The 12,237-nt window shown below is 40.8% G+C and overlaps 2 protein-coding genes across 5 annotated transcripts in view; one reads left to right on the forward strand and one right to left on the reverse strand.

Moving 5' to 3' along the window:
- kcna4 (potassium voltage-gated channel, shaker-related subfamily, member 4) overlaps positions 1-7,422 on the reverse strand; it is a 40,228-nt gene extending 32,806 nt beyond the window's left edge. For 3 of the 4 annotated variants that reach the window (XM_051900694.1, XM_051900692.1, XM_051900695.1), the window contains exons 1-2: positions 4,201-7,422; positions 31-3,858 (exon numbers count right to left, since the gene is read on the reverse strand). In XM_051900694.1, coding sequence (XP_051756654.1) covers positions 1,355-3,373 — 2,019 coding nt within the window. In that variant the 5' untranslated portion in view covers positions 3,374-3,858; positions 4,201-7,422 and the 3' untranslated portion in view covers positions 31-1,354. Of the gene's footprint in view, positions 1-30 lie in introns of all 4 variants that reach the window. The other variant, XM_051900693.1, reaches the window with a different exon arrangement.
- Positions 7,423-8,809: 1,387 nt separating this feature from the next.
- fshb (follicle stimulating hormone subunit beta) lies at positions 8,810-10,487 on the forward strand. Its single transcript, XM_051900696.1, has 2 exons — positions 8,810-8,983; positions 10,163-10,487. Exons 1-2 carry the CDS (start codon positions 8,810-8,812, stop codon positions 10,379-10,381), a joined length of 393 nt encoding a protein of 130 aa, XP_051756656.1. The 3' UTR covers positions 10,382-10,487.
- Positions 10,488-12,237: the final 1,750 nt, after the last annotated feature.

Genomic DNA, 12,237 nt, shown 5'->3' on the forward strand with positions numbered 1-12,237 from the left:
AAACAATTTCTTAACTGAGAAAACGCTTACCTGGGTTCCGCAATGCACTGCACATGCTCAGTGGTAATCGTGCACTCCAATAGGATGAGAATTCGCTGTGCATGAAGTCCACCAAGTTCATGTTCCCTTCAGTGCTGTACATTTCCGTCAGCATTTTTTATAAAGGGATGCATTGTCATTTGGTAAAGGGATGAAGACAAATAGTTGCATGAAGCATTCCCTTGAAATATACTCCCATGACAGTAACTTGAAAACAGTGGCCAAACTGATCCTTCAAGCCATGGTGTCGTTGACTCTGTTGTACAAGGTGTTGTTTACTTTGTGAGACATTGTGAAACGGTTATTTTGGCCTCGGTAAGCCAAAATGTGACTTTGATGCTTAGAAGGGGGAAAAAAAAAAAAAAAAAAAAAAATTGAATCCTCGATTTCGTGATGATGATTCAAATATTGTGCTAATGGACAAAAACTAACATGACTGATTTGTTTTTCAATACTCACAAAAGGGACTGACTATAATGACTCTTCAGTCACCGTGGACAATGCACAAATAACTACACAGGGGTGTGCTAAAAGGGTTTTTTACCAGAGTGTAGTACTGAATACTGCCATGCGGACACAAGTTTGCCATAATGGGATTTAAGATAACATTGCCTTAAGTTACGCAACATGCTGCTCTCCAATTAAGTATAAGTCAATTAGGCTATGTTGAAATAATTCATTACTATTAGCTGGACTGGTTCTAAACAGTGAATATCGCAGCGTATGTTTGCTATTATTTCGAATTAATTAATAATGCAGTTCATATTATATTTATTATTAAGTTGTTTTTCGATGTCCTCCCTCTCTACCTCAGTGTTACATCTGTTTCTTTCCTCTGCAATAAACTGGGAGACTATAACACAACTGATGATAGTGCAAACGATTTAAACGTTATTGCATAATAGCATTAGATAAGAACTCGACTTATTCCCCTACAATTACTGACAAATGTAACTCATAAAGTGCCTATGCAAGTTCCTTTTTGTTGCCTTCATAAATGAACCGTGAGTTGTTCAGTTCCGTCAACTGAACTGAACAGGTGGGCAGATAGAGACACCTCTCCGCTTCACGTAAAGCTGGTGATTTTCGCGTTGCCTGTCATGTGATTACAGGGTATGTTTCTCTACAAAAGTAGCCACATTGCAAAAAATGTTTCAGCTCAGGTCCAGAACTTAATGAGTGTGTTTTGTGTGTGTTAGCGCACGCGCGTACTGTAGGCTAAATGTCTTCAAGTTGTGCATGTGTGCTGTTAACTGATTCATTTGTGCAGTCATCCTCATGAAAACCTCCCGAGGAGGTTATCGTTCTTCCATAATCATACATCTGTCTGTAGGGTTCGTGAATGTGAACTGTTTTTTCCGCCTATGTCAGTACCGTTCCCTCTGCTGGGGCTCTGCGTGTCAGCCCCACACAGAGATTCTGTCACGCCCTCCTCCATCTCCATATACTCAGCCGCCTTGTCACCCAAAGACGACCCCGATGGGGACCCTTTGAATTTTCTGAGGAAATCCGGGAAATACGGGCAGCCCGGCGGGGGTTGTTCCACAACGGGCGTCTGGTCCTCGTTATCAGTCTCCCGGTGGTAGAAGTAGTTGAAGTTGGACACTATGACAGGGACTGGAAGCGCAATGGTCAGGACACCGGCAATGGCGCACAACGAGCCCACGATTTTCCCCCCGACCGTGATGGGCTTCATGTCCCCGTAGCCCACCGTGGTCATGGTCACTACAGCCCACCAGAACGCGTCTGGGATGCTGGTGAACTGTGACGAGGGCTCGTCCGCCTCTGCGAAGTACACCGCGCTGGAGAACAGGATGACACCGATGACGAGGAAGAAGATGAGCAGCGCCAGTTCTCGCATGCTCGCGCGCAAAGTGTGCCCGAGGATCTGGAGACCTTTCGAGTGTCGAGACAGTTTGAAGATCCTGAACACGCGGACGAGTCGTATTATTCTCAGGATAGCGAAACTCATTGCCTGTTGCCCGTTGCCTTGCTGCTGAGCTAGGTCTGTGCCTAGAGTTATGAAATAAGGCAAAATAGAGACGATGTCTATGGAGTTCATGACGTTTTTAAAGAAATCAGCTTTACTGGGGCTCGCAAAGAAGCGCACGATTATCTCAAACGAGAACCAAATGATGCACACCGTCTCAACGATGAAAAAGGGGTCGTTGAATGGCGTAAATCCATTGTCTGCCTGTGTGGAGTTTTTACCTGGGCTGATGAATTCTTTGTCGTCCCTGAATTCTGGCAATGTTTCCAAACAGAAAATGACTATGGATATGACGATGACCAACACTGACACGACCGCGATCCCCCTGGCTGGGCTTGAACTCTCGGGGTACTCGAACAGCAGCCAGATCTGACGTTTGAACTCGTCCTCGGGCAGCGGCTTCTCTTCCTCCTTCACGAAGCCCTCATCCTCGCGAAACTTGAGCATTGCCTCTTCCCCGAGTTCATAGAACTTGACCTCCTCGGAAAAGATGTCAAACGGCACATTGGCTGGTCTCTTTAAACGCCCCCCTGACTGATAGAAGTATAGAATGGCGTCGAAGCTCGGTCGATTCCTGTCAAAGAAGTATTCGTTACGCAGAGGGTCGAAGTACCTGATTCTTTTCTCAGGGTCCCCCAGGAGAGTGTCCGGGAACTGCGCGAGAGTCTTCAGCTGAGTTTCAAACTTCAAGCCCGACACGTTGATGACAACTCTCTCGCAGCAGCCGTACTCGTTGTAAACATTTTCATACCCTGACTGAGGACGTCTGTCCGTTAGCGAAACCGTCTCCTCTTCATCATCCATATTATAGACAAAACTCGACCTCTTGCTTTCCCTGTCCTCCTCTTCCTCCTCGCCCTCCGCCTCGTCCTCCTCGATCATGACGTCCTCCTCGGATCCTAGGAGCGCCAACTCTGACTGGCGTAGATCCCCGCCGAGTGCCGCGCGGTTCCGTCTCCAGCGCGCGACGCCTCTTTGCTTTTTTCTCTCTCTGATAACTTGCTGTTGTGGCTCGTGGTGGTGTTGCTGCTGCTGCTGCTGCTGCTGTTGCGGCTGTTGCGAGGAGGAGGAGGAGGAGGAGGAGGGGCGCGAGGCGGTCCCGGCGCTACTGTTGTTGGCATTCGTTGAAGAGGCGGTGCGACTCTGATGCGGGTGGTTCTGGGGATGGCCACTCGACCCACCTCCTTCTCCGACCGTTCCGGCTTCAGCTGCCGCTGCGGCCGCCGCTGCGCGAGACTGTCTCTCCCTCTCGCGCTCTCTCTCCCGCGCGCGTGCCTGGGCATATCCATAGGGCAGGTGGGTGTTGCAGCCCCCGCTGTCCGCGCCCACCATAGCAAATTCCATCTTCTCAAACTACGAAGCGTTCAGAATGATGGAAAACAGGCTGAGGAACTAAGCTGAGCAAAAGACGGGCTCAGCAAGTTCATAAATGCACTTGACTGGCACTGCAGGTCCGCTACCTTCACAAGTGCTTTAAGGTCTTCTAATGCACTTTTACTTATTGTAATTGGACTTTACAATTGTAGCGAAGCGACGTGCTTCTGGTGACATCATCATCATCATGAGAAATATGTGTCCAACAGTTCTAGAATCCATGTGCGTAGAGCGCGCGTGTGTTATCCAAAAGGAAAGTGGATGCGGAAGGAGAGAGCGGCCCCTTTCCGTTATCTGAGGTGCTCGGTCACCTTAGAGACTTTATTCGCCTATGAAATCACTGGTTCCCATCTTCGCTTCTGTGTGAGGCAGGGGTGGGGGTGTAGGTTTGTTCCGTCCTCTGCCCCTTCAGTGGCTATGAATGAATCACTGAATCAGCTTGACATCAGCAACAGCTGCAAAGAAAAGAAAAACGTGTTGTAGTCTAGATGCAAACTGCACATCATAATGTAGCCGAGGCAGACTGTGATGGATATGCTTATGAGCTAAACTATTTTAAAAAGTAATCAGGAACAAAGGTTTAAGTCAATTTTCTGGTGCTACATAATAATAATAATTATTATAATATTAATAATAATATGGCACACCCTTATTAACAGGCCAGCCAAGCAAGGAAACAGGAAACAGCGCTTGATATTACTGATCCAAAATCCCTTGACAATTAATTATAAACAGTCGTCGCATGCAATTTATCAGCCCTCTCATGCACTCCACCTTCCATTATTCGCAATACTTACGTAGGAAATGATTTGAGGACGTCTTCACAGCTTCCACCCTTAATATAACAAGCTAGAGATGGCTGAGGATGTAAATCCCAGATTTTTCCAAATTTCCCTCTTGCTCAGGGAATCCAGATATTCCTCGACGTAGCCAAATGCAGAACATGACACCTTACCAGTCAGGTGTGATCGCATTCGAGGGATGTCAGTTTTGGCCACGGCTCGCCGTTGGGTCTTTATTCAACAGGATCTCTCATCACCTGCCCATCTCCCCCTCCCCAAAAAACATGCACCGCTGCATTAAGCCTGGACTCGCACTCACCAAAAAGCAGGTGCTGCTATCGAGAGCATGCTGTGTGGCTCGATAAATCACACGAGCGGCGTCAGAATCGAGATGTATCAAAGTTTTAGGATGCCATGTGAAATATCCTTAGGTAAGTATGCGCAGCGCGCATCTGTCTGCCGCTCAGTCTCGCCCGTTGACCATTGTGCTCGTGTTATTGGGGAGCTGAGCTCCTCCGCGAGAGGCACGTTTGCGCAGCGCGCAAAGAGCTCGATCGCCCCCCAGTGGCTGCGGCAGGCCACTGCGCGCGCACCGGTGTGCTGCAGTTCTCAAACTTCGACAGCCCCTTATGCATCTGTTGACATCCAGTTCATCGCAACTGCTTACCCGAGGGACTGCTGCAGAGCACGAGCTGCACACACTAAGCAGCCTGTGTGTGTGGCTCTGTCAAAAAGCCACATACACTTTCTGTCACGGCCTGTTTGTGTATAGTCATCGTTTGGAAAAAAGATAAGAATGTAAACATAACATAAAAAAGACTAATGTGATTATGTCGTGAGGGCTTTGCAGTTCACTCTTCCATGGTCTATTAAACAAGCAGGAGTTTATACAAAGAGCATAAATAAAAGATCCCCTTAGTTTGGCACAAGGGGGTTTCAAACTGAGGTTTGGGGACCCCAAAGGGACGAAAAGGGGGTGCTGCAGGATCCACTAAAAACTTGAGGACAAAAAAAGATTTTACAACATTTTGTTTTAGAGCTGTCACAGTTGAAGTGTTGACTCAAGATATTAATTAAATATGTTTAACATGGTAGTTTTTAAACACATTTATCAGATTTTGAAATGATTACTGTTCTTAATAAACACTAGCTGCATGAGATTAATCACAGGGTGTTTTGTTTTGCTTTGTTTTATAATAAGATCTAAATCTGCATATTTTAAATTGGATGGAAAATATATTTCTTAAGGTTTATTTCTAACATGTCTTAAGTGAGCATTGATAAAAGATTGGAAAGTATATTTTCCAGATAATATTTATATCAATTTGTTTTGGCTTTAGTACAATGGTTATATAATGGCCAATAATTTAATTCTGAAAACAACATGTGGTCTATAATATGATATAATCATCATATAATGCTCATATGTGGGGTCCTTGACATTAAAAAGTTTGAAAATACCTGGTTTAGCACTCAGTCATGCAGACTGATGGCACTGTAAAACTATAAAAAATGTTTTGTGCTTTTCATGATGTTTGTATGAAAGCAAAATGCAAATGATTACTCCCACTATGCCACCTGCCTGTTTTTCCCGGCACTCTGTTATAACAGAGAGCTTTAGAAAACCAGTATCATCAGCAGCACCGTGTTTAAGCCATGGATGTATCACAGAAAGCAAATCTTTTACCTTGCAAGCCACAGAAAACCTCAATACCCAGGTCTGTTGTAGAGTGGGAAATTTGTATGTGCTACCAGAATGATTGAGCTGTGGGATCCAGCTCATTAGTAATGCAGCAGACATTGTGTTTGCTCTTGTTAAAACAGTTTCCATTGACCAACCTTTACTAGCTTGACAACTGTGCATTGACATCTTGCTGTTTTATTATTCAAATACTCTACCTCACTAAAGAAATGTAGTAGCTGGTTTTGGCCTTAGCTTATGTTTTTGTCTATGCTTGTCAATTCTAGAACCTGCAGCTGGCACTATACAGAATAAAAGGGGGCAGTATTTCACAAGACAGCATTTTGTCATTGCACTGTTCATGGGCAAGTACACAGCATGGCTGCTTTTTATGTGTAGAGAGTAAAGATTCTGACTTTAGGGTAAAGGTTGTGGGTGTATGATTAGATAATGGCTTATAGTTATTAGAATAATGGTGCTGAATGCATTGTAGGCCAGAAATGGGGCCTTGAATATGACTGTGGCGCCAGTAATAGGTACATTGAGACCTGAGTAAATGTGAGAATTACAAAGCTAGTGAGCAGCATTTTTGATGCACTAATATAGGAGTGAAAAGGCAGATTGTTTCTACATTAAAAAACCTTATTCGGATGGGGCACTTGTCGCAGCATAATAAATGAAGGTCATTGGGTCATCTTGGACAATTTCCAAGATTTGTACAAATCAGGAGTCAATGACTGTACAACCTTCAAAAGCGATGGAAAGAGACCGGGGGCGAACCCGGCTGAAAGAAAAAAAGAACTTTGTTTCGTCAAGGTTGAGCTGGAGCTGAAAAGACAAAGAGACAGACTGAGATCTGTAAAAGAAAATGAACAGAATCAAAATGAAAATCCAGAACACTGTATAAACTTTTAAACAGATATTGGTCAAGGCAGTAATGGTTTGGCCTGCAGCTATATGGAATGAATACTAGAATAGTTCTTTTACAAAGACATTTTCAAAGACTAATATATATATATATATATATATACACACACACACACACACACACACACACACACAGTGCAGTTTATTTGTCAGGTGTGGTTGCAATAATGATGATGAGAAATATGAGAAATATAAAAAAAAAAACAGTCTTTGATAAATCTAAGGAACATGCAGGAGATAATAATAACAGCACAACAATGAAACCAAACAAAAAACTGGAAGAACTGAGGGCTTAAATACACAAGGGAGGATAATCAACAGAACAGGGAACAGGTGTGTAACTAAATTAACAACCACGGAAACTAACAATGACCAGATACACAGGCAAAACGGAAACAGGGAAAACAAAAACAAAACACAATGAAACTAAACATATAAACATCTGACAATATAGGGGTCAGCAAGAATTTTAATTTTAATCAAAGTATCTTCTGCTGCTGTTATACAGTAAAAACACTAATATTGTGAAATTTTACAATTTAAAATAACTGTTGTCCATTTTTTTCAGGATTCTTTAAATATTACAACATTCAAAAGAACAGAATTTATTTGAAAATCCCGCAAATTAAATATTATATTAAAAATCTAAAATTCTAAAAGTTTTTACTGTCACTTTTGATCATTTTAATGCATCTTTCATTTACATATTTATGTACTTAATATAAATACCGTGCAATTGTACTTTTGGTATACTAAGTTGATACAGTGAAGTCTGCTAAATTGGAACAACTAATTTTGTACTTAATGCACTTTAGTTATCTGGAAATAGTGCTGAGGTCCAACTAAAGATATACTTAGGCTAAGTATATTTGATTGTGCTAAAATTGAACTATTGCAAGTATACTTTAGGTACACTTTAAATATCTTGCATTTAAAGACTGATATTATAAAGTTATCATACTATCATTACTAATAGTGATATTAAAACACATTATAGGCTTAATATTAAGAAATGTGCATTGTGCAATAAAGAAGTCTCAAGATATGTCAGTATATGTTAATGGATTTGTACTATACTAAGTATGAAATAAATGTATTTTAAATACATTTTGGTATAGGCATGTATTATATAGACATATTTGGTATATATATATTTTTTCACTAGTGACATACACTGACATAATACTAATGTGTGCTACAAATTATGATATGGCCCGATGCCTGTTATTTTTCTTGTTGGAACATCTGACATTTCAAATGAGTAAAAACTGAACAGATGCACTGAAAACTTATTGATTTTAGGTTATTAAAAATCTTAAATATATCCTGCTTGGCAGATTTGTTTGTCAAATCTCCTCTAACAGACTGTTGAAGCAGTCATGTGTGGATCATTCTGAGAAGACAAGCTGTTGTTCCAGTGGTTTTCAATCCAACAATTGTGCTGTAGAACACTGACCTTGAAAAGCAGAACATCAGTGGTGGCCTTTACATGGATCTTGTTCTGTCTAAGCCTCTTGCAGACTGAATGCCATGGCCACAGGGCTTTTAGGGATTTGTGCCACCTCCACAAAAGCAAATGCTGTAGTATGATAAGACATGGCTGCTCTCAACTAAACGTGGGTGTCACGTCTGGCAGGAGGGTATAAGTGTCCATGTGAGTGGAGGTGAAGTGATTTTATCTCAGCGAAACTCCAGCAGGTAAGATTGACATGGACTTTATATTGCAGTGTAGTTTGACTTCTGTTTGAATGTGTTTGTTAGTTGCTTTGCCCAAACCAAATCTATATAGACAAGTTTATTCATTCTAATTTCTCACATTTCAACTTTTTGTTCATGTTTTCCTGTGCTCTGGGTTAGCTTACACTTTTAATGGTGATTTTCTTTTTCTTTTTCTTTTTAAATTTATTAAGCAGTAAATCACTATAACCGGAAGATGGACACAACATGCAGCACTAATACTTTATCCACTGCAGTACCTGTATTTGATTAGCCGCACACTTTCGCATTGATTCACAGATGAGGATGCGCTTCGTTGTTATGGTGATGCTGTTGCCAGCGCTAATGAGGGCAGGATCAGAATGCAGGTCCAGCTGTCGGCTAACCAATATCTCCATTACCATGGAAAGTGAGGAATGTGGCAGCTGCATCACAATTGACACCACAGCCTGTGCCGGGCTTTGCAAAACACAGGTAAGATGAAGAATTTTTCTTGTAACCTTTACTTTAAGATGTATGTGTACACATTTGTACACATACTTAAATGTGTGTGCTATCTGTGATAGTTTTAAAAATTTTTTCTTCAAATTTATTCCTGTGATGCATCATTACTCCAGTCTTCAGTATCACATGATCCTTCAGAAATCATCCTAATATGCTGATGTGGTGCTCAATAATTATTAGTTAGCTCAATAATTATTATTAATTTATAGAGTTGTTACTGGTGATCAATTATATATAATGGTTCTTATTATTATCAATGTTAAAAACAGTGCTGCATAATATATTTGTGGAAACGTGATCAATTATTTTTCTCATTTCTTAGATGAATAGAAAGTTCAAAAGAACAGCATTTATTTAAAATAGAAATCTTTTGTAACATTATAAATGTTATTAATATTCTGTGACAACTTATTTACATGATGTGATGTGCTTTTATTTAGCAAGTTTAGTAGATCTTTTAAATCTACTAAACTAAAACTTAAAACTATTTCAAACTTAAAACCTTTTAACTTTCTGGCTAACTTTTCAATCAATACTGATCTCTAGAGAGAAAGCCATTTTACCTGTCCCACTTTGTGGAATGAAGTCCCGGTATTACAATAGCTGCTTTCTGTCTAAACCAAAAGAAACTTGTACTAATGGTTCCTGCAATAATGTGTTTAATTACCCACCATATTTCTACCTAAAATGAACATCTGCACTGGACAAAATATTTACCACTGCCTTTTATGGTTAACTTAAACAAGAAAATAATTATTCATCCTAAAATTTGAAATAAATGTCATAGAAAGCATTAAATTGAACTTTCCCATACATGTCAACGCATTATTACAAAACTAATTTTATGTTTTAAAACAAATTATAAGTAAACTGTTTGTGTTTCTTGAATAATATTGCTTCAGTTAATGTTTTGCAAGATAGAATCTTATAATTCCAAGCAAAAAATGATTTTTTAGAATCAGAAGGTTCTATCTGCATTTGATCTGTTCCAAAAATCCCCATTTACAAATTTTGATATTGTACATTTAGAATACATTTAGGGTCTCTGTATGAAAGACACTTGTTCCCCATATTATTTTTGCTATAAGAAATGCAAAAACTTTGAAGTTCAATGTCTCAAAACTGCTAAAATATTTTCCATTTTGACAGGAAAGAGTTTACCGTAGCCCCATGATGCAGAACTACCAGAACACCTGTAACTTCAGAGAATGGACCTACGAGACGTATGAGTTTAAAGGCTGCCCTCCCGGGACTGACTCGGTTTTCACGTACCCTGTGGCCCTCAGCTGTGAGTGCAGCAAGTGTAACTCTGACATCGCAGACTGTGGAGTTCTCAGCCAGCAGACATCCAGCTGCACTGTACATTAGACAAGGAAACCAAACCATTTGAAAGCCTGTCGTACAATTTTGAATATTTCGTTTTTCTTAATTAAATGTAAATTGCATGGAATAAAACAAATATGAGACATTTTCACATTATTTGTCAGTATCAATAAATATAACATACTGCAATAACCCATTTATATAAAAAATACTTTGGCTCCCAACAGGTCATCTATGTTGATTCATCCTGTTGTTTTTCTGGAATCTTCTGTAGGCTCCGGTGTCAATAATCTCAGCCAGGCACAAACTGCACCATTAAAACAGCTCACACATAGCAAAAACAGAACTCATTTCCTGTGATAAACCATCTGTTCCCAAGTGCACACAGACACATTAATTTTGCTTGTGAAATTGGTGCATTTTTACCGGAGTTTATAATTATCCTTTGGAGACCAACTGTAAAACTTTCTCTCTGGGAGGATGCTCTTTTTGATACGCTGAGCAAACTCACTGAAACCACACTCGATTTACATAATCAAATTAGTAATTAATCAATATAAATATCAAAGGGTTTTCAGAAAAGGGGCAATCTCTTACATATAAAAAGAGAAATTAGTTATGGCACATCACGGAGCACCTTTAATACTCATGTGTGGTATTCTAATAAAAGGAACAGATGATAGAAACGAGCCACTGCATAATAACAGATTCACTTAAAGGTGTCATCTACAAATGAAACATGCATAACTTACAGTTGCTTATAGGAGTAAAAATCTAAAAAAGGTTAACATATCTCATTGTGCCTTATATGTATACACCGATCAGGCATTTCATTATGACCACTGAAAGGTGAAGTGAATAATACTGATTATCTCTTCATCACGGCACCTGTTAGTGGGTGGGATATATTAGTCAGCAACTAAACATTTTGTCCTCAAAGTTAATGGTCTGAAGCGCATGGCGCAGGTACACGTAGGGCGTGTCCGAATCCACTTTTGCTAGTTTAATGATGGAAAAAATGGTCGGTGCGCCAGACGCATGGTCCAAAAGGGTTGTACCTAGTCTCTTAATGAATCATGGGTGTGTTTTGGGTGTAACGTGCAATAAACCAATCTGAGTCTCATCTCCCATTCCCTTTAAAAGCCAGTTGCGCTTGCACCATGGCGATTTCGCTATTTACATGGTGGAATTTGCAGGCGGAAAGACTGAACGGTTCTCCAGAGAGGAATCCATTTATTTTTAATATTTAAAAATGTGTGCCACTGTGTAATATGCGTCCCTGTGTGTGTAACAAGCAGAGTGTACGCACGTTGCGCACCAGCCTATAGCGCATATTACTAACGTGCCCTTTAAATAACAACAACAACAAAAATACTGCGCCATTGACTTTAGACAAGGTTTTTGTTGGTCAGTGACGCAGTCGTTTTCAGTTGCCTCAAAATAGCAATGCGCCAGTAATGCACCTGAACACACCTCATTTTCAGACCAGCTTGCCCATGGGCAAACAGATGGGCGTGAGTGCATTTGCTATTTAAACAACGTGGCACTGGACCTGAAAATGATAACTGTGTTGGGCAGAAACTGGCAAAAAAACACATGCGTCGTGCCTGCCGTCACATTGCTCCGAGTGTATGATAGGGCCAATGTGTTAGAACCAGGAAAAATGGACAAGAGTAAGGATTTGAGCAAGTTTGACAAGGGCCAAATTGTGATGGCTAGGTCAGAGCATTTCCAAAACTGCAGCTCTTGTGGGGTGTTCCTGGTCTGAAGTGGTCAGTATCAGTATCAAAAGTGGTCCAAGGAAGGAACAATGGTGAACCGGCGACAGGGTCATGGGCGGCCAAGGCTCATTGATGCACGTGGGGAGCAAAGGCTGACAACTTACAAGACTTAAAGGATCT

The sequence above is a fragment of the Ctenopharyngodon idella genome, chromosome 7 (assembly GCF_019924925.1).
Source record: "Ctenopharyngodon idella isolate HZGC_01 chromosome 7, HZGC01, whole genome shotgun sequence".
Classification (NCBI taxonomy): domain Eukaryota; kingdom Metazoa; phylum Chordata; class Actinopteri; order Cypriniformes; family Xenocyprididae; genus Ctenopharyngodon; species Ctenopharyngodon idella.